The sequence below is a fragment of the Serinus canaria genome, chromosome 14, assembly GCF_022539315.1.
Source record: "Serinus canaria isolate serCan28SL12 chromosome 14, serCan2020, whole genome shotgun sequence".
NCBI classification, from domain to species: domain Eukaryota; kingdom Metazoa; phylum Chordata; class Aves; order Passeriformes; family Fringillidae; genus Serinus; species Serinus canaria.
In genome coordinates this window covers 8,981,033-9,004,003 of record NC_066328.1, presented here as the reverse complement: position 1 = coordinate 9,004,003, position 22,971 = coordinate 8,981,033, and the positions used below count along the sequence as shown (strand labels likewise).

At 41.3% G+C, this 22,971-nt stretch overlaps 2 protein-coding genes across 3 annotated transcripts; one reads left to right on the top strand and one right to left on the bottom strand.

Moving 5' to 3' along the window:
• Positions 1–484: 484 nt before the first annotated feature.
• Positions 485–11,933, bottom strand: LOC103817677 (cytochrome b-c1 complex subunit 2, mitochondrial). 2 transcript variants are annotated; one of them, XM_009091880.3, is made up of 14 exons: positions 11,767–11,933; positions 9,757–9,846; positions 9,490–9,639; positions 9,000–9,064; positions 7,993–8,049; positions 7,529–7,653; positions 6,075–6,172; positions 5,600–5,657; positions 5,343–5,438; positions 4,286–4,485; positions 3,935–4,015; positions 3,288–3,364; positions 1,588–1,741; positions 485–743 (listed from the first exon to the last, which is right to left on the bottom strand). In XM_009091880.3, exons 1-14 carry the CDS (start codon positions 11,800–11,802, stop codon positions 660–662), a joined length of 1,371 nt encoding a protein of 456 aa, XP_009090128.1. In that variant the 5' UTR covers positions 11,803–11,933; the 3' UTR covers positions 485–659. The 2 variants fall into 2 exon arrangements, with proteins under 2 accessions (XP_009090128.1, XP_050835965.1); XM_050980008.1 differs by having other exon boundaries at positions 11,752–11,894.
• Positions 11,841–22,611, top strand: CRYM (crystallin mu). The gene is made up of 9 exons (XM_009091882.4): positions 11,841–11,889; positions 12,345–12,738; positions 12,931–13,081; positions 14,095–14,157; positions 16,152–16,253; positions 17,096–17,279; positions 18,723–18,844; positions 19,706–19,790; positions 20,460–22,611. Exons 1-9 carry the CDS (start codon positions 11,841–11,843, stop codon positions 20,522–20,524), a joined length of 1,215 nt encoding a protein of 404 aa, XP_009090130.2. The 3' UTR covers positions 20,525–22,611.
• Positions 22,612–22,971: the final 360 nt, after the last annotated feature.

Sequence of the window (22,971 nt, the reverse complement as noted above, 5' to 3'; positions counted from 1 at the left end):
TCTTCAAACCTTCAATTTCTTATGATGTATTGTATCTGTTTTCTTTTAATATATGCCTAAAATTCAAAAAAATATGTCCTATGAGATTTCAAATTATGTACTAGCTATACATGGCTAATCCCCTAAAGGCTTCTTCCAGTGCTACTTGTGGAGAAGTCATGGAGAAACAAAATCTCTGCTAGTCCCAGACAAGTAGGAACTGCAAGCTTTGTTTGAAGGCAAGTCTCTTTACTTAATTCATGTAAGGATGGTAGAGACAATCTATCAAGAACTTTTCCTGAATATACAAGAATATATAGCTAACCAGTGGTAATTACTGCATTTGCCTTCACTGTGGTGATAATTTTTTACATATTTACTTTTTTTACATTGACCAAAACTCATCTTGTTTTTGCACTATGGTTTTTACCTCCACTGTACAGAGTCAGATTTATCAGCCTTTTATATACCATTTTCAGTGAAAAAAAAACTTCTACACAAAATGTATGAACTCAGCACTTTATTTTATCACTCTTTGTTGAGTGCAAGCCCACAATTACTCCAGATTAACTTTCTGAAAGAACTGAATTCATAAATAACAAGTTAGTAGTAATTAATTTAGAACAGAAGTGACTTAGAGCTCAGGTCCATCTTGAATCAAATTCATCCCAGATTTGTTTTTACAACTCATCAAGAAAAGGAGTATTTCCCAAATCCCCAGATGCTGCCATTGTTTTCTTCCCACTGAGGAACTTCTTTGCAGCCTGAAAATAAATCAGGAAAGTGGATATGAGGAAATATTCACTACAACAGAGTAGATGCTACTCATAGCATCAGCTTCAAGTTACTAAAACAAAGAACAAATCCTGGCACTACTATAATACATCATCATATAAACCATCTTCCTTTTGCTGTATAAATCTATTTGCTTCTAATGCAGCTGCTCATTACTTTATAATGTGAACAGAAATGGCAGATACACTGTATTTTATGGTGTAATAATTATTCAAGGAATAACCATTTTTAGAGCTCTTGCCTTTTATATCAACTGTATCTCATTGCTACTAAAGCTATTGCTAGTTGCTGCAATACAAATAAGCAATGACTGAAAAAATGAATTTTTTATCTCAGAATTTCTCTTTATGATAGATTTTTAGAAATTAGCTTCACATATAAGCAACAGATAATGTGCAGTAGCAAAAAAGTTACATCAATTTATCACTGAAAGCTTACTTGTTTTATTAAACACACCCATTATTCTAGACTCAGGAATCTAAAAGCCTTGACACAGAATCACCTGCACTGGAACTAATATGAAGTTTTCCATGACTATTAGTGGGCAGTTTTGGTAAATTTAAGTGAAAAAGATGAGAAATGTACATAATTCCCAGCTACATTAGTTTTACAGTGTATTAAAGAGTCTTCTGTTAATAAAGTAGGTGAAGACATCAAAAGATACCCAGCTGGGATTTGTAAATGAGCTGCCTTTTCTATTTTTAAAGATAGAATATGTGTGTGTTTATAAACACACAGAAATGAGCATCAGTTTTCCATAAAAAACCTGACAGGGTGATTAAGGAACACCTGTGGCAGCTGACACATACTTACATTCACAACATCAGCAGTGGCTACAGAGTCGATTTTTTGAGCAGCAGCAGATGGGGATGTGTGTGTGCCAGAAACCAGGGACTCAGAGCCAATTTCATTCAGCAACCCTTTTGAGGTCTCCACTGACATCAAATAGTTGGCTTTCAGCTGATTTCTGCCATCAAAGAAAGCATCAAGAATGAACAAGCTTGTAAGCCCTGCTATTACCTTCCCTACCACCCCATAAATACAATGAGGTTTTGGTCCTTTCAAACTTCTCGGGATTCCATTTTGAAAGGTTTCCCTTGTCTAATAGGGAAGGATTCCATGGTTAGGAAAGAAGCACCTCAAACAGTCCAAGCATGAAAATGACAGGGACTTGAACACCTACTGTCTCACCAGACAGAAGACCTCTAGCTCAGGATTTGTTTCTGTCTGAGGTAACTAATGCAGTTAGACAAACTAACAAGAACAGATGCATGCAGAGCAATTTTGTCCTAAGTGACAAAGAAGCAGTGAATGCTCAGGCTACTCCTGTCATAGTTCCATGTTTTGTTAAAAGACCTTATGTTTTTTGTGTTTTATGCAGAATCACTGCTGCATATGAAAACGTTATTTTTGTAAGCCAGTCCTCCTATTCTGAAGACAGAAAGATAGAAAATTATTTATTCTAATAGGTCATTATTAAGTAGCTTGGTATTTCTGATTGAATTGCCAGACTCTGCAAATAGAACTGACTGGGTTTGTGTTTTTTTGGTGGTTTTTTTTGGTGTGGTTTTTTTTTTTTTTTTTTTTTTGGTTTGGTTTTTTTTTCAATAAAGGAAAAAGAGGAATATAGGAAATGTATGAAGCCATTCCAGAAAGGGAACTCCAGAAAACAAGAAAAATAAAATTAGCCACAGCAGCACTGCATGTAGCTCCCTAATGCTAGGCAGCTTTGTTAAAAAAAGAACAAAACAAAAAACCACAAACACAAAACAAATAATGCCCAGTATAAGAAGTCCAGAATCCACCATTTAGCTACTAATGACTAAGACTAGACATGATTGGTTCTGCCTATGATATTTTGGATAACTATGCTTTGCATGGAGTCTTGTATTTTATACATGCAACACACAATATTTTCATTTTGCTACTTGATTCTGTACTATCTTGTTTTGCACAACTGCAGCTTTAAAACCTCAATGCAGTTTAGCACTACTTGGAGACCCCCTCCCCCAAATATTCCTAGGGGCATGTATTTGCAGCACTTGGTGTACCATCACTAATTCAGTGCTTTACACTTGCAGACCCTCATTACTCTTTTTCTTTGAAGATGGCACAGATTGCTTATTATAATTGTTTTGGGAATTGCTCAGTGTAACTGTAAAGGGAATTACCTAAATAATGCAATTTAGGATTCTAATTCAAATACATCTTAATACTACAGAGTATGATTAAAATGACAGCATCTGCTGACACTCGCTAATTTCTTACATTGAAACAGTCTTCAGAAAATCTTAACCCTTCTCTAACAAGTTTTTATTAGGAAATAACACTACTGGAGAATCAGCAGAGCTTTATATTGACAGGGGCTCAGTTTTAATGCAGGACTGTGAGTAGTTCCCCATGGAAATAATTACAGGATAAGCTCTGCTGTACAGAATAGTCTGCATGTTTCACAAGTAGCTGCATGTTAAGAAAATTCTCTTTACACACATGAGAATTCTTTACACACTTACTTTGCTGTTGTGACATCAGCATCAGTGACACCACCCTGAGCAACTGCCTTTACCTGGTTCAAAGCAGCTTTAATGACCTGAGGAAAATCAAATCATTTAAGATTTCTTCCCACATCAAATTTCAACATATTACTACTATTATCTGATATCTTGGAAACTTCAAGGGAAAAGCAGCTGACCATGTAAGGATTGTCTGCCTGAACACAATTCTGAGCAGTTTTATAACAAAACTAAAACCACTGTAATGTATGCCCAAAAATGCACAAAAACCAGTGTGGATTTTAACTGCACCACAGCATTAATTTAGATGGTCTCACCATTTTTCATCTAAGTGCTCAGTTCTGCCAGCTTCAAGAGACAGCATGTTCTTCATTATATACTTTGACTCACAAATGTATATCAGCAATTACAGACAGCAATTCAAGGCATTTTATTAACTTCAGTTCATATTATGTATCTATCCTTCCCACAAAGCAAGTCTCATTCCCAGCTTACAGAGCTAAGTCATAACTGAATATGCAGCACTCTTATACAGGAAATCATATGAATTTCCTTTTCTTTTCTAAGATGAATCAGTCACTATCTCAAATCAAGACACTACTTTGAAGGTTATGTTGTTAATGCTTAAATTATAATCGTCAACTCACCTCCCTAGCATCTGGAGCCTGGGATATGGTATAAATCCCAAAGAGCCCAGAATCAGAGTAATTAACATTAAATGCAGAAACCTGCAAAACAAACATTATCATTAACTGTTTTAAGTACCAGAGTAATTCAGCATTCAAGCATTGGAAAATAATACTATTAGGGTCTACAATACTGTAATTCAAGAAGCTAAACTCCATCTGTGCTGAGGAAAGATCAGACTGAAAGACCTTCCCTGACACACTGTAATGTGTGCAAGAATGAACCAATTAAGATTCTAGCTGAAGTAGTTACCTCTCAGAGATAATACACATTTTACTTAAAAATCAGAATACAGTATCCTTTGAACTTACATCAAATGGCTGGCTGGTTGCTTTACCAACACCCTGGGCCAATTTGCTGGTAACACTGCTTCCCCTCTTGACAAGGGGCCCAGCACCCAAAACATACTGAAGGACACTGAAGGCATCTGCTTCTGGGCTCCCAACAATAGCTCCTTCTGCTACAATAGCAGCATGGACAAGCCTATCACCAGTCTGTTTCCTGATTTCTCCTAGAAATACAACAGAAAAAAGGTAATACAGTGTTCAATTAGAAACTAGTGTACATTCACAGGCATGGAAAAGAAACATTTCCCTTTAACAAGAGAAGAGCAAGGCCTGAAGTTACTGCATGTCCCCTCAGGAAGGGTGCATGAGGCTGAAGGTAATTTTTAAAAAGTCTTTAGCATTCAAAATTTTTCTTGCTAGCACAAACCCCAGTACCTTACTATGCCTTATTTGAACCTGACCCTGAACCATACACAATGTGGGATGATAAAACTCGAGATTCTCCACGTAACAAACACCCAGAAAAGAGTGTACCTTCTGTTCATAATAATATTTATACTGGCTTGTAGAAACTGAAGTTATTCCAGTCAAATATTAAATGCTGGAAACTTTCTTTTTCCCTTTCCTGTCTTTACAGAGACATCTAATACTCCAACTAAATAATAGCTGTTGGTAATGGTACAAGACACTGCTCTGAAAGAGCTAAGCATTGCTTTGACTTACAACATTTAACACATCTTCCCTAAATAGAAATCCTGCCTCTACTTCCTGACAGCTCTTAACCTACTCTTACAGCAATCTTACCAAAACTGCCAAGAGAAACCATTTGGCAGCTTATTTTTTACTTTATAGAAAAAATGATGTCCCAGGTAAAACTTTGTTGAAGACCTGGGTTCAGTTTTATCCCAGAACCTTCCATGATGGAATCTTCTGCTTCCTTAAATGGGATATGCATCTGAACTGTCACTTCCAGCGCCCAGCATTTAGTGCAACTGTATAGTTTTCACTTGTAACTTTGAATACTACTACATTTATGAACAGAAAATCAGTCACTCAGAATAGACACAAGAAACATCCTTACCCCCTTTATAAATAGCCTTTGCACCAGGAGTACCAGATCCACTTCGGATATTTAGGAATTGCTCTGCAACTTGCTTTAAGGTGGAGTGCTTTATACCTGCAATGCAACAGTTACTCCAAGTAATGCAATGACATTGAAGAGCTACAGCAGTTAAATAAAAGTGAAGCCTATGGTAACAGTTTACTTCTACAGAGAACTCCAATTTCTCCAGCAGTTTTCCCATAAGACCTGCAGTGTTCATTCAGGAACATACATACCAATTCCTACGAGAGCCATTCTTGAACTTGTGAAATTGTTCTGTACAAAATGGTGAAGCTGCAACAGTAAATTCACATTTTAGGATATTTTGTTTGAAGAACAAAAATCATGTGTGTTTCTGACATAGCCCCGTATACTTCTTAAAGCAAATTCCAAAAGAAACTGCCTATAGAATGTAATTTTTTGCATTTCCCAGTGACAACTACAAAACCCTTTTACACAAGAACACCTGCATTTAACTGACAGCCTTACTGTCAACAGCAAGCCACTGTCATTAACCATCTTTTAAAATGCAAATATCAGTTCTGTACCCATTACTCAAAGTTGCATGGAAATAAATTATTTCAACACCAGATTAATAAGGTAGTAAATACTGACTGTATTTATACTAAATTAATTTTCTCTCACAAGTGTCACCACCTATTCCTGACAAAAAACTGAAACAGACATATAGCACAATACAAAGAACCCTACCTGCTCAGAAGTAATTTTTCCAACTCTGTAGTCTGGACAATACAAGGGGTTTGCCAGAGCATTTTTATAAGCTGCAGCATGCAAGTTTTCCAGCACTCCTGAGAGGAAGAAATTTTCAGACAATTAACACAAGACCCACATGTAATGAAGGTTATGAATGAAACTACATGAAGGAGCTGTGATCCACTTTAAGGACCATAAGATTTGCAAAAGCAGGTCTGGAATAATCCAATTCATAGGGAAGTTTCCAAATCCTTGGGCTAGAGCAGTCTGGCCTGAGGCATTAATTTCTTTACCTTATTAAGAAGTAACCAAAATAAACTTATATATACAGTAACATATATGCTCAACACCTTTTGGCTTCAACAGCAAGCTATAAATGCAATCAGTGTTTAGAAGAAGGGGAGCAGCATCCTATCAATTATCATCTTCACTGTAGGCATCCCTTGTTCTTGAGAAAGAACAGACTCTCTGGAATACTATTTGTAGCTTTGTGAGGTGTCTCATCTCCCTACTCAGATGAAGGATGCTAGTGTGTCTTCTCATCAGTTTTTTTGCATTCCAATACCATTCTATTAATTCCTATTTTGATATTCTCCTTTTTATTCTCCTGATATGCTCACACTTTTTCTTCAAGAGAAAGATTCCTTTCTTTATAGTTCTGTTTCTGAATATAACTAACTGAAAATATTACATTACTATGAAAACCAACCTGCAGTTGATATAAGTTAAAAAAAAAAATTATGACTAATTTTAAAAAATAGCAGCACTTCAGTATGAGCCAGAGATTTTTCCAACATTACACTGTCACCTTCAATGGGTTACAAAGGTAAACATGCTTCAGAGTGGTACAAATTATTGTTTATTGAGTAGAACTACCTGGGTGATCTTGGAGAATGAGTTAATAGCAAAAGATATCCTGAAATAGGCTTGATCTGACTGAGGCTTTGTGTTGTGTTTCCTCTTTGTTTTCCCTTAAATACAGAAATCTAAATTTACAATTCTAAAGCTGGCACCCATTTTCAGTGTGATGAAAATACATGCTGTTTTTATACCAAAATAACCATACAAATTTAAGAAGTCTGTAGGATACTAATTTCACACCTATGAGTAATACCTAAATATGGTTTTCAGAACACAAGTTTCTGCAAATACATTGTCGACAACACTTATGACTTGCACATTCTTTGGTTGTACTTGAAAAGAATTAAAAATGTAAAATGGAAGCTGTCAAGGAGAATGGTGTAAGATGTCTTCAGCATGTTACTTGCTAAATGTTACCACAGGCTGGAAAAATCTATGTATCAAGAAAAGTTCCATAACACCAGAAAGACCATACCTATCAATAAGCTGAAAAATTCAATGTTCACGTGACAGAGCAAAGAGGAAACTATTTTTTTCATTTTGAAGGAACTCCTGCAGAGCCAATACAGTGGATCAAAAAATACACTTACCAACTTGAGCATTCTGACGCGCAATTGTTTTATCAACTTTTAATTGTGGCTGAAGAGCAGCTATTTCCCACGGTCTGAACTCTGGTGCTGTGGTAACATTCAGGAGATACTCCATCACTGTATCACTAGATAAAGAAAGTTACAAAGGCATTAAACACAAGTAACAGGTGCATCTTCTGCAGTTGAAAGCAATTCATATTCATTTGCAAGCAACATGTCAACAACAAAACACATCACTCAAGCCAGAGCAATTATCAGCACTGCTGTACAAAGTAGGATAATTCAATTCTGTAGCATCTGTATGCTCAGTAACATGACATAGAAGTTGAACATTAATATAGTAATTTACTGATTACAAAAGCATGAGAACAGATATTCCTCCCACCCTGTAAAATGACAGGTCTTCACACCACAGAGTGTTAAAGAAGGCAGTAGTTCCCTTTCTAGCCCACCCAGATACCTACACATAGTCTCGCAGACACTCAACAGAGTAAGCCATTTTCTCCCTTGTTGCGTGCACACTACATGAGAAAAAAAAACAAAATCCATTTCAGCAAGGACACAGAAGTGAATTTTCACACATACTCCCCATTGATCAAATCAATCAAGACACAGACTGGAGTAACTACTTAACCTTAAATCTGTCTGGGAGGACTGTTTAAAAACATACAGAGCAGAAACAGACTTAATTAAAACTCACATCTTCAGTATTCAAGTAAAAATACTCAAGTAATAACGAGTGTCTTGTGACCATCAGAACTTAATATACCACAATAATTCAAGGCAAAACAGCAAATGAAGTTGAATAGCAAAACATGGAAAAAAAAAAGTGCATATGTATTAAACAAAGCAATTTAGAAACTACTCTCTTTGGGCAGAAAACATAGCTGATCCTGCCCTTTTCCTTCAACTTATTTGTTACTGACAGGACCAGAAAAAGAGTAGTCATAAAACACTATTTTAAACCAAATTCTAGATAAGATCTTACTGTATGATTTCAAGATACACAGAAAGAAAGCAGATACAGTGAGACCTCTCTTTTATTCCTCTAAGTCTTGTTTTCTAGGCTTAAAACTCTCAAGTGACAAAAGCTAACTACTGTCTGTACTTCTCCCAAGGCTGCAATCTATTCACAAAAGATGAAGAAGAAAAACTTTCTCCTGAGGAAAGTTATTCTCAAAGTCTGCAAAGGCAGAAAGAAAATTAAGCTTCAAGACAAATTATATTTCTTCCATGGGCACAATATTTATATTCTGTTTATTGACAGGTGTTTCTAAGATACAAATCATGAGCTCATCCTTAAAGCTTAACAGAACAAAAAGCACAAAATCTTCCTTGACAACATTCACTATTCAAACACCACTGAGCTTATCCACCTACACACTTGGTGCTTATTGTGTTATATTTCCTTCAGTCCTAGAGCTCCTCTGCATCTCAGCAACACAGATTATCTTTCTATGTGGGTACCAACCTCAGGCTGCCCCCAACAGCTTCAATGCCACGAGTGATCCGGAAGGAGGAAGCTCCTTTAGTAGTCTATTAAACAAACAAAAAAAGGGCAACTTACAATTCTAGTTATTTAAAACACAGCAGTAAGAGAAACTACTCAGAAATATTCCACACATGCACAAAACTGAGTTTGTATCAACCACCTGAAGTAATTATTACTGCAGCTTAAACAGAAACAGTTATGTATATATTTGAATACAGATATACTATATGTATATATAATTTAAGACACCAGAGAAAAGCACAGATATAAATGAGCATTACTTCCCATCCTCCAGGTTGCAGTATCATTTCTCCTGCACTGAACCACATAACCAAGTACCACTGTACATTGTTCTCCACTTTCTAAGATCTCTCACGTTAAATTTTACCATACCATTTATTTTTGCAATAATAAACTTTTGACCATTTCACCCACTGTCAACATAATAAAAAATGCAATAAACACTTACCAAATTAGATGCAAGACGAAGCAGGTGAGTAATTCCCAGGTTACTGTTGGTTTCATATCTGCTGCCTGCTTTAATAAACACACCAATTCTTGAAGCTGGAGAAAAGTTTTCCAGAGATGCAATAACTAAGCCATTTGGTAATTTTGTGATCTGTATTAAAAAGAAAAAAACTTTGTTTTAATTCAGTAGAAATACTATCACAGCTCTGCTTTGACCAAGTTTTAAAAGAGAGTGGGGAAAAAAATCAACCTGTATTTTTATACTGACCTCAAGATCCTGAGATGCTGGAGATAATGTCACTTTTGCAGTTGGTGAAGATGAAACTTTAGGAGCTACTTTAAGTGAGTAAAATCTCTTCTAAAGGAGAAAGCATAAGAGAATGGATTCCCTTAATTAGTTCATCATGTTTCCTTATATACTGAAAAAAAAATTGACTTTAAAGTAGAAATACAATGAAGGACTTTAAACACTGGAGTCAAAATAGTGATTGCCTTGCAAGTCCTTTGATTTTTTTTTACATGAGCCAGAACCTGTGCTGAAGGGCTATGACTTACACAAGTTCTTACACAAGTGGAATTTCAAGAAACAGCATTGTAAGGAATCTTTCCTCCCCTCCTCCCTTTGCAGCTGTGCAGTGGGTATCCCTCTCCATCCCATACAGTCCATAGGACACCTGCAGAGCAATTCACTGAACCAAGAGCCACAACAATCCAAATATGCAGCACAACACCTTGGAGGTAACTTTAAATTCCTCAGGAGGAGTGGGCAGTTCAGCTCCTGAAGAGTCACCTCAGAGTTCCAACCTGTCTGCACTGACTGCTGCATAGAGAGGACATGTAGGCAAGACCCCAGACTGCAGTTTGGGCCTCTTAAAAGAGGTCCAGAGGAGGCCATGAAGATGATCAAAGGACAGGAGCACCTCTGCTACCCAGACAGGCTGAGAGAGTTGGGGAGTCCAGCTGGGAGAAGGTTCCAGGGAGACCTCACTCCAGCCTTGCAGTACCTTAAAGGGCTCTTAAAGGAGATAAACAGGGACTTTTTACACAGGCACATAGTAACAGGACAAGGGGAAATAATTTTAAACTGTCACAGAGTTACATTAGATTTTAGGAAGAAATTCTTCCCTGTGAGGTGGTGAGGCACTGGAACATGTTGTCCATAGAATTTCAGCATGCCTCATCCCTTGAAGTCTTCAAGGCCAGGTTGGATAGGACCTCGAACAACCTGGTCTAGTGTAAGATGTCCCTGCCCATGGCAGGGGGCTGGAATGATCTCTAATGTCCTTTCCAACTCAAACCATTCCGTGATTCTAGGATTTTAATAACCAGAACCAGTCCTTCACATGAAAGGGGTGAATACCACAAGAGCCTTGCATTCAGCAGCTGGCAACAGAAATGACAAGACTATTGATTTTAAATCTGAAATGCTATTACTTTCCACCAACTTTAGAAGATGCTTCTATTAGTAAACATAGAGATTACTCTTTTTTTCACATTAAAAAAATAACTAAATTCCCATGCATCCACGGTGAAAACCGAGTGACAGGAACAGCACTGCACTTGGCTGTACGGATGCCAGTGATGGAATTCTCATTGCTTTACCAGAGACTGTTCATTGTATGAATCTAGGAACAATTCCTTTGCTCCCTCACCAAGAATTTCATAAGACACTTAGTTTTAAACTCTAAGTCTACTTATTTGTGAACCACTACTGCATATCTAAAACTGACTCACACACACGCTGTCACTCAGAGGTCATTCTCCATCCCGCTGGAGCGCATTTCCAGCGGACATCCAGCACAGCTTCGACCCAGCTGTCCGCCAGAGCCCTTGGGCAGGACAAGCCCTCTGCCCCCTGCCCGCCTCCAGGGCGCGCCAATGCCAAGGGCACCACCTCGTCTCCGGCAGCTGAGCCTTCTGCAGGGCGGCGGGATCCCCTCACCGCCCTTCTCTCCGTGCCCCGTGAGCCGCTGCCGGGGCGGCTCTGGCAAAGCCCGGGGGGCCCCTTGGCGCTCCGGGCCCGGCCCGCGGCCTGTCTGACCTTCAGCCGCCCGTCCCGCCGCGCCACCCGCCCGCCGGCCCGGCCCCGGCCCTGGAGCCCACGCCGACCCCGCGGGCAGCCCGGCAGCCACGACCGCCGCCCGCAGCCCCCTGCGCGGATCACCGCCCCGGGCTGGCCGGGGTCAGGCTCGCCCGCAGCCCCCGGGCCCAGACAGCGGCTGTCACCGCCAGCCGCGCCTCTCCCGCACCGCGCACGACGCACCCAGATCCCGCTCACCGAGAGGGAGCGCGCGGCCACCGGGAACCCCTTCATCGTCCCGCACCCCTCGGCTCGGCCCCGGCCAGGTCAAGATGGCTGTCCCGGAGGAAGACCCCGCCTTCCCGGCACGCCCCGCGCCGCGCTGACCTTCCAGCGAGCGTACCCCGAACTCGACTGCTCCGGCGGGCGGCGCGCCGGGCGGCAACAACGCCACCGCGCGGGCACCGGGGGCTGCGCACCTGTGAGGAGTGTCGCCCCCTCCCGGGCACTGCGGGCCGTGACACCCTGCGGCGCGCGGGGTCCCGGAGCCGACGGTCCCTCGGGAATGTGCCCCGGGAATGGCCCTCGGGACCGTGCCTCGGGGCGCGGGGTGCCGCTAGCGGCTGTCCTTCGGGCTGTCCCTCAGGGCGCGGGATGCCAGGCTAGCTGTGCCCAATTTATGTCAGGGCCATTCCGTGGAGTTCGCAGCCACCTTCCCCCCGAGCGCTGCCTGGGGAGGCGGGACAGCGGCGGTGCTCGCGGGTACAACAATGCACGGGAGCCGCCCTCGAGCAGGATTTCAGTGCGGACATCGCGGTGTCCGCCGCGCCCGTGAGGGGCGTGGGGCGCGGAGGCGGAGCCGGGACCGGTGGGGCGGTTCCGCGGCAGGGCCGGCGGTAGCGGGGCCGCCCCGCGAGTTCTTAGCGGCGGAGCGGGCGGTGCGCTGTGTCGCACTTTCGGAATCCCGTCATCCCGTCCCGTTCTATCCTACCCTGTTCTATCCTACTCTGTCCTCTCCTGTCCTGTCCTGTCCTGTCCCGTCCGCCCGGCTCTCCCCATGGGCTCGACTCCCCCCGTGTTCATCGGCGCCGAGGAGGTGGAGAAGCACCTGCACCGCGCCAGCCTCCTGCTGCCGGCGCTGGAGGCCGCCCTGGCCAACTTCTCTGCGGGCGCGGCGGGCGGGGTGGTGCAGCCCGTGCGCACCGTACTGCCCGTGCCCCGCCACGGCGGGTGAGAGCACGGCGGGGCTGCCGCCGGGATAGCGGCAACGGGGCAGGGTCCGGGTGGGCGGGTTTGGAGCGTCAGAAAAGGCCCTCGGTACCGAGTTGCTGAGTGACCGGCCGGTCGCGGTGTGACGGTGGCAGCCGGCTGTGAGCTCCCGTGAAAGCGGTGCGCGAGTAACGCAGGAAATTCTCCCCCGAGGTACCTCGGAGTCATGCCCGCGTACAGTGCCGCGGACGATGCGCTGACAACCAAGCTGGTGACTTTCTATGAGCACCTGAAGGACTCCTCTGTGCCTTCCCACCAGGCGACTGTCCTCCTCTTTGACCCCAGCAATGGTACTTTGAAAGCTGTAAGTCTCGCGTGTCCTGCATTCTTCTCTGCTCATGCTGGCAGTTCTCACTTCTGCTTCTTGGAAGCTGGAGCTGGTGTATATTGGCCTGAGTTTACCAACAGGATTTGGCCTAAAGCTGCCTATATTTAGTTTCTGTTAAACTGTACTCACTGTGCTATTTACTGCTGCCTGTGATTTGAATCTGATAGCTCAGAATGTAACTGGAAGAGAGAAATGATTAGAAGTTTATCCTGCATTTGAAAGCAAAAATACCCCCCCCCCCACCTTGCTGGGTAAAGAATGGATCTTGAACCATCTTAAGTCTCAAGCTGAAAGAGATTTACAATTTGCATTGCAGGGATTAGTATTCAGAGTCTGATTTCTTTTTCTTTATTTAAAGAATTTAAGATTTTTTTTCTAAGAATAGTGATAATTTGCATTGCAATTCAATAATAAAGATTTATTAAAGGGACAAAACTGGTCAAGGAAACTGTCTTGGGTTCTTCTACCAAGCCCCTTGAGTTTTTGGCCCCATAATTACTATATATGCAGTAGCTAATGGTCATTGAGGCAGGAGTGTCCCATATGTGATACATATTTGAGGAATTCCATGGTTCCCTGTCACCCCTCTGTACAGACCCCAGTGCAGTCTGCAAGCACTGCTAGCTTGCACTGCTCCCTGCTCTTCCTGGAGCACAGAGCATTGGAGTCGTATCCATGTGTTCCCTGTGCTAGAGAGCCAGGGAAGTGCAGTGCATCAGGAGCTGGGTGAATTAGAGGTAGCTCTTCTCTGACCATTTTCACTCCTTTTGTGCTGATGGAATGCTGTGGAAGAACTGAAATAAACAGAGGAGCTGCCCAGTTTAAATGTGACTTTGTATGGTTAGTGGTTGCTATGATAATAGTGACCAACTTCTATCTGTGTATATCTTTTATATCTGTAACATCACATCATTCACAAGTTGGATGAAAATGTTTGGTATTTATTAATTTTTCAGTGTTCACTTCAGTCTGTTTGAATTTTTTTAAAGGTCCTGGATGGCAGTGTCATTACAGCGAAACGAACAGCTGCAGTTTCTGCCATTGCTACCAAGGTGTGTCTTCATAAAATAACTAGAACTAATGATGCAAATGCCTTTTCATCCAATACAGCTTTAAATTAGATTTATCATAATGTATGCACTTTCAGGGAAAACTTAAACTTACTGTTTTGAATCAGTCATGTTTGACTTTCACACTTTGTGTGTGATTGGAGGAGGAAACTGAGCTATATTTTTGTGGCTTCTGTTGTACCCTCTTCTAGGAATTTACTGAGCTGTCTTTCACTGTATTTTCTTTCTTTTGTGTTTGTGTTAACATGCCCTTTTATAGCTTTGGGTGATGTAGCTGTGGTGATATATTGAATTTTTATTTAGATAGATGCCTTCTGCTGTCGGGACTGGACCTGTAAAGAGAGGGGAAAAGCACATTTCCATTTCTAGATGGATAACTTGTCCTGAGGTGTCTGTCTGTCAGTGTCTCTGTTGTCCCTGGAAGGGGTGCAGATGACTGTCCCTGACCATGGCCATAAATTTCAGTGTCTAAAGACAGCTGAGGTGTATCTGGTGGGCATTGCTTTATGTCACTGCAATTTTAGCTGGAAATTGTTGTGTTTGGTTTCTTTTTTAAAAGCTATTTTTCGTTGGGCTGCTAATATCAGGAAGGGAGTGAGTGGCCATGCATTGCACAGCAGGATTTTAGCCTTCACCTCAAAGGCTGAGGCAATAAGAAGAGGGCCAGAGCTGAAAAATAGTGTTGTTTGTCACTCCTCAGCTTTGCATCAGAATGAAGGCTGATCTCACCATTTTGTGCAGGGCAGTTCATGCCAGGGTGACTCTATCCATGGCAATGGAGCTACACTGGCATAAAATTGAGTGAAGGACCTGTCCCCAGGAGCTTCTCCTGAACCAAAGGACAGAAGGATTTACAATGAACTCCTTGGACAGGAGGTTACAGACCTCATTCCTTTTGGCCATTCTGTACTTGGTCAGTTCTATGGTTTTTGTGCAGTCCATGCTGGCTTCAAAGGAGCTTGGCTGCTGAAGGTACTTCAAGATCAGAACCTTCATTGTCATGTGTTCTTTTGGAAGTTTTCAGGAGTGTTTGAGTTTAGCTCATATTTGTCATCTTGTCTTCTTTATAGCATTTGCTTTTCAAAGACCCACGCTCTTACCTAAGGACCTTTGAAATCAGGGCTTCACAGTCCTTAAAAGGCACATTAAAACAAATTCCTGTTACTGAAAAATGGCATCAGTGAGATTTCTCTCCATTTGTTAGCAGCAGAATAAACCTCAAGAGCCTAGACAATTCTAAAGCTTTTTAGGCAGGAGTGAGTGGCCACAGCAAATGCATAAACAAGACACAAGGATAGTTGGGGCTGGACTCCAGAGCTCTGTCTTCCCATTTGCCAAGTGCTGGTGAATCACAGACAAGAGCTAAACCAGAAAGCCAAAAGCAACTGTAGAACTGAATTTTATTATTAGTTCCTCAGAACCATCCTTACTTTTGCAATGTCTGTGTATTATGGCTCTTGCAATGCCAAGATATGCTTGTGGTGTGAGTTATGCCTTCAGTGAATTCAAAGAGGTGGATTAGTGTGGGGCTGCCAGGGCCAGTTTACCTGTGCAGCTGCCACTCTCAGTACTGATGGGTTTTGGGGCTCTGAGCCCTGCTTTCTGCCAGTGCAGAACACCAGCACTGTGGTTTTACACTTAATCAGCCACATGGATGTGTTAATATTGGAGTGTGCTGAGGCCCCAGAACTTGCTGTTCTTGCTGTTGCATCTTAAATCCAAATTTCAGGTCAGACAATTCAACACAGGAATTAAGCCAAGATGTGCTTTGATGCTACTGATGCTTGCTTTTGCAGTAAAAAAAAGGCCCAATATATATAGTGATTGTTGCATATTTGTTTATATACTTTTTTGCTGTTTAAAAGGACTAACAATACTGCTTTCTTTTGTAGTATTTTGATATATATTTGTAGTGCCTGTTGCTATATTGTGCTTACATATTCTCTTTTGATTTTTTTATTCCTGATACTGTGCAGTTGTTAATGCCACCTTTTGCAGAAGTGCTGTGCATTTTGGGAGCTGGTGTTCAGGCATACAGCCATTATGATATCTTCACAGAACTCTTCACATTTAAAGAGGTAACAGACACATCTTAAAAAAGATACATTTATTTTTCTCTAGCATGTTGCAGGATTCATTGTAAAAGAAAAAGTACAGCAAGTGAAGTTGAATCGGGTCAGGCTGGAATGAGGTTCCTGTTCCCCAGAGCAGCCCCCACAGTGCTGTGCACTGGCAGTTCCAGGCTCTGATAACCTCCCAGTGTTTTGGCTGCTTCTGAGCAGTGCTCACACAACATCAAGGCCATCTCTCCAACATTTTTTTCTGTTCTATTAAACTGCCTTTATCTTAGCCCACAATTTTTTCCATCTTATTTTCTCTTCCCTCTCCCTGTGCTGCTAGCGACGGGAGGGATGAAACATCATCCTGGTCACCTGGTATCCAGCCATGGTCAATCCACCATAAAAGTTAAGATTAGTCATATTTTGGTCCTGATTCTACAGAACCCAAGAATAATCACAGCAGCAAGAATTTCTTGTTCAAATGTTGGTATTTAAAAAGAAAATAGGTTGGAATCAAAGTTGTTTCAGATAGTTTTTTGTCTCAGGAGATCCTACTGTAGATGCCATACTTGGATAAGTTTTTTGTGACTTTCCCTTAAATGTAATTTTCAGAAATATTTGTGTTTTATAAGAATAATCTCCTCTGCAAGGAGATGTTATTCTGACATCACAAAACAGGCATTCAAATGTAGCTGAACGCTCATGAAATTTATTCACTTGTATGATAAGAACATTAAAGGGGAAAAAACCCAACCTTTAGGAACCTTTAACTATCTACTAAAAACTGAAGTGTTTTGTTTCAGCAAAGAGAAGTTCTCCAAGTTGATCAGTGTTGGTTTTGTGTTGTTGTTCTCCCGGAGGTGAGGATATGGAATCGCACCAAGGAGAGGGCAGTGCAGTTTGCCAGCGCTGCCAGCGGCCCCGTGCGGGTCTGCTCCTCCGCCCAGGAGGCGGTGACAGGGGCCGATGTGATTGTGACGGTCACTATGGCGACAGCTCCCATCCTCTTTGGGGACTGGGTGAAGCCAGGTGCCCACATCAATGGTAGGTTCTGTTCCCGTGTGTTTATTAGCACTTTGTTTAGCATCACCATCTGTTGAGAAGCAGTTCTCTGTGCTACATGGACTGAATATTCTTTACATTTTGACTTTTCCTCTTTAGTGAGGACCACTTTTCCCAGCCCTCTGCTTCTGGACTCAGAATGCCTGCATAATCCAGCAGGGCATTTTTGCTAGAGCATGGGATTTGCTCTTGTCCCATGTGCTCTTTTCTCTTAGTGGTGCATCATCTTTGCCTTGTCATTATTCTCACCTTGCTCTCCATTTAAGTAACGCATACAAATGTTCTTATTTCTAAATAGTTACTGCTCATTGTTACATTGCCCTGGTGGTGTCATCTTTTCTTCCACCAATTTTGTAATCTCCTCTATTTGTTTCTTTTGGGGCTGATCACACCAATTTACTTTTTTACTTGAGTTATGAAGATGCAATAACTGAGTTAAGAACATCATAATTTAACCTCTAATTATAGTGGGGTTTGGAGGGGTGTTTTTTTTCTTTTTTTTTTTTTTTTGTTGCCTGCCTTGTAATGATGTTGCCACACTATTGTTTGGAGTCTCTGGATGTGCCTCTGTTTGTTTATTTTCATTAATTCTGATAACCTTGTGCACTTTTCAGATAGCCTGGTAATAAGACAAAAGCAAGTTCTCAAAGGGAGCAATTTAAAGAAAGGTCCCACATTCTAGCAGCATCCTACCAATTTTTCAAACTCGATTTAGTCCTTTGTCATTGAAAGTTGCTGTCTGTGTTGTGTCATGGCACGGAAGTCACAAATAGAACAAAATCAATTAAGGTCCACAGTCACTGAGGCAACACGGACACAAAGACCTCTCTCCTTTCCTTGCCATTTTTTACCCTTCATTGAGGCATTTGTACTGTTTAAAGAGGCATTTGAGCAACAAATGCAAATGTGGAAAATTCAAATTTTTCCTTAACAGCTGGACATGTAAAAAATATCTGAATACAGTATAACTGGGTAGTCCTTTTAGTTTTTGTTGGGTTTCTTGTTTGCTTTTTTTTTAAGCCCATAAGTTGGTAATGATCTCGGTGCTGTGTATAAAAAAATTAAGCTCCATTATTTGTTTTCAGTTTCTCTGGGTAAGTGATAATCTAATAAAGGTGTGTAAAATTCATTTGGTAATGATCTGATGAAAACAAGGGTATAAGAGATAACAGGCAAGGGGAGAGGATTTTCTTTTGCCTCAGCTACTCAGACTCCTCTGACAAGGATATTTTACTGACATATCAAATCTTGAATGTTTTTTTGCTGTCCTATCAATCAGTATTTCTCCAAGGCTAACAGTGGATTTTTTATAAATTAAATTTCCATAATAATGTTGATTGTTACTTCACACGTGTCTTTTGAACAAAATGTGGTTGGAATTTGTTTTAAACATTGCTCCCAAGTTCATCAGTTTTGTTGCTTTAGCTGTTGGAGCAAGCAGACCAGACTGGAGAGAGCTGGATGATGAGCTGATGAAGAATTCTGTTCTGTTTGTGGATTCCAGAGACGCTGCTCTTACAGAATCAGGAGATGTTATTTTATCAGGGGTAAGGCTTTATGAAACTATGAGCTTTATTTTTGAGGCAATTGGCTTGCATTTGAAATGAGTTGGCATTGATGATGACCTGCACTGAAACCTTTAGGGCATCAAATGTAATTGTTGACCCTTTCCAGGCAGGGGTTGAAGGATAAATTGGTTTCAAACTGCAACTGCCCTGTCTGTGACCAAACCATGCAGCCTCTGCATCTACCATTGTATGACACCATATTACAGTAGCATGTTTTCAGCACTGCTTTTTGATGATAACAATGTATTGCTGCTGAAAGACTTACATTTCCTGCAGTGTTTGGTTATCATAAATATTCTTCAAATCTGTTTATTAAAACCTGTAACTTTCTTCCCCTGAGACTTCAGTGTGATTGACACTGAATGGACCAGCCCAAAGAATGGACCACACAAGCCAAGCAGACAATGATCTGCACAGATTTGCCAGCAGGGACTCTTTGAGGTTCAATGGAGTTTTCTTTTTCTCTTTTAATGTGTCTGCAGAATAAATATGATTTACACTTTTGAGGTTTAACATAAGAGCTCCAGATATGGTAATGTGTGTGGAATCCCATGTGTTTTGTTGGACAAGTAACAAGCTATCCTCTGTAAAAAAAACTTACTGAGGAAAGTCTGCCAGCTGTTTTTCTTTGAAAACCATTCTGCTCCTCTGATTTCTGTCCAGTTTCTATATAATTTGTCTGAATGTTGATCTGCTTCACCATGGAAAGTAATCAGTTTGGGGATGCAGCACTGGAGGAGTTCTTTCTTTTGAAGTCACTCAGAAGAAAATGGGGTTTTTTTTCCTCTTAATGTATGTGTGGCTATTATGTTTTTGTATAAATATGTATTTTTTTCACAGGCGGAGATTTTTGCTGAGCTGGGGGAGGTTCTGAAGGGTACAAAACCAGCCCTGCCTGAGAAAACAACAGTGTTTAAATCATTGGGTAAGAACAGCCCCTCCTGTGTCCAAGTCTGACAGAAAACAATGCCTTGTTCTTTATGAGGTCCCCCATGCGTGGGAAAGCTGCTGATCATCTTCAGAACCGCTGTGGCAATGCACTGTCCACAAGAAAGTAGACTGTGATTTGCATTTTCCCTTTTTATTTCCCTTCTTGTTTATCTAGCAGGATTGATGTAATGAAAAGTGATAGGAAAGCAGGCAAACAATAGCAGTCCATTTTCCATTTCACAGTTGTTCAAGACATGAGTGCAGCATTTATGAGCAGAGCTGCAGCCCGACTGCCCCGCTGTTCCACCCGTGGGGTCTGTCTGACCTGGGACAATGTGACAGTGTCCTGTGGGGCTGGGCTTTGGGAAAGGGTGGCACTGGGGGTGAATTGCCATGCTCTGAGCTACATGACATCTCCAAAAGGGCCCAGTTGTGATAGGAACACTGAAAATTGGATTCCTGCTGTTACATTAACTTCCTACAGCACACCCAACGCTGCATGATGGCTGTGGACTTTAACTGTAACACTGTAGGTGTTTGGGATGGGAAATAATTCCAGTTCCTGTCTAGTTAGATAATCTCCTGAGTCTTCCTGTTCCTTTCTGAAGCAAAATTATTTCTACAGCTGAATAACTGTTTGAAGGTAACTTCAATTCTTTTTCAGGGATGGCAGTTGAAGACACAGTAGCAGCAAAATTTGTTTATGATGCATGGTCAGCTGGCAACTAAAGAGAGAAGTCTACAATGCCAGTGAGGCCAAGAAAATCATTTGCACTTAGTTTCCTTGAATCCTGTGCTAACAAGAAAGGCACCAATCCTATCTACATGTGGCCCTTCTAGAACATTCAAGAAGGAAAAGTAAAATTTCAGCAATAGACTAATTTCTAAATCTTCTAATTTCAAGTATTGGATACTTGCAGTATTGTTAATAACAGCAAGTATTAGTTGTTTGCAGTGATACTAACAAGGGTATCTTTCCATATTTTGGTATATTTCTGGAATCAATGCCTTTCCTCTCTAATTATTTATGTAGCAGAAGCCTGTGCGTAGATTTTGTGGTTTTTAGAGGGATAATTCATTCTGGTGTAAAATAGATCAGTTTGTAGCATGGACTCTGGCATCATATTTACCTGTGATGGTACTTTAAATGCAGCTGTGGGTTTCAGTGCTCCAGTGACAGTGACCTTGTCTTCAGCCTCCTGGGCACACAGCCCACCTCTAGCTCCTGGACACACCTTCCCTTCCAGCTCACTGGAACTCACCATTTTTTTCACCCCTTGCAATCCACCTTCCTTTGCCCTCAGTGGTTTTTCACTAAGGGCACAGTTCTGAGTGGGGGTTTATGTAATAACCATCCTTCCCTCCAGCTCAGTACCTCCCTTGGTACATGCCTCGCTGGGAAATTGCCATTTTCATATTGCAAGGAGTCACACAGAATGTGAGGGCTAATATATGTTTGGATTTAACTTTTATCTAAATTCTGTAGGGAGATTTTGCTGTTAGTCTATGGTGCCTCTGAGTTGTTTTTCTAAGCTTCTTGAAGGCTGGAACACCACAAACTAATTTCAAGCATGCAAGCAAATATTTTCAGTTTGGCTGTACCATGCTTCAATTGCTAATTGTTCTATTATCACAGATATTAGCTGGGGCAGGAATTTTCATGATCCTTTCCTGGCAGAGGAGTCCAGTCACATAAGGAAAAGTTCCAGTCTTGTGCTGTTATGCAACTGCCTTGCAAAAGAGTGAGCATCTGCTGAAAAACAGCTATTGCCTTGGAAACAAATTCCTGTCTCAGGCTCACAAGTTGTGCCTTGTGAAATTTTATTTCCATTTGCATATTATTTGGTGCAGGCTATTAAGTGTTTCTGCATGCTGTGGTAGAGTAGGATGACATTTTATAACATACCAGTGGAATAGAGCAGAGCAACAGGAGGGAGGGTCAGGAGCAGCTGGCATTAAAGCCCTGGAGGGTGCATAGGTAAGTGTAGAAGAGGTTAATGAGTACAGTGCAGGTGTGATGTAAATAATACTCCCAGTTGTAAGCCTGGTGTAAGCTAGTTGGAAAATGTACTAGGTGGCAGAGGTAGCATAGAAAGGTACCAGACCACCTGATGGTCCTGAAGGGTGTTTGATGTGGATCCAAGCTGAACTCCACTGATCCTGTTTATTCCATCAGAAAAAACAACTGAAATTTCTCAGTGAGCTTTTGTGTTTTAATTGTAGCAAAATTACTCTTCTGTTTTTACATGTCTTGTTTCTTCCCTGTCATTTCTGAAGTGTTCAGAAGTTTTAAGTATTGACTTAGTTTGTTGGTTCATTCATGCAGAACTACACTAACCTGAGGTAAACATGAAAGCAAATGATGCTCTATTATTCAAGAACTCTGTGGAAACTTGCAACTAATAATTATGACAGTATTATCCCAGTTCTGTGCCAGTGTTATACTGGATTTGTTATTTGAAGTGAGATGTAGTGTTTGGGAAGAAGACAAGTCCTGTTATTTTCACATGTACTCCCCTACAGACTATGCACTTTAAAATATAAATGGAGCCAGTCCAAAGACCTGGTTCTGAAACCCCACATTGTTCTCAGCTTTGTTGGCAATGGGAGATTTTGGGAGCCTGGCTTCAGTGTTGTACCTCTGATGTCATGAAGTTCAGTTACAAGGAGAATTGCTTGGATGCCACCTTTAGATTTTCTGAGGGGAAATAATAGCATCAATTTCTATGTTTCCTTCTCTTACAAAATAATGGATCATGAAATTGTGTAACTTGCATTTATATTAAAATTAAATAGATACTGATGTTTGTCTTTGAGACTCATTTTGTTGTCCATTTCTTTTCTGGTTTGTGGTTGATTTATTTGATGACAAGAAAGAAAGTATTCAAGTTGTTGCAGTGACTTCTCTCTCAGTAAATGTGATCACTGAATGTAAATGGAAGAAATAGGGAGTTCTCTGTTCCTCTGTGATACTCAGATTTTCAGTTCCTATGCTGCACATTTTCTTAATGTCTGTTCAGGGCAGGGAATTAAATCCTTAAGGAAGAGAACCTTGTGCTTGGTGGGGCTGTGCTCGTTGAGATTGCCTGGTTTTATGATTTGGTTTGGGTTCTGCTCTAGGATTGCACGTGTGGTCCATAAAAACTCTCCAGCTGAACTGAAAGGAGTCACAGCTG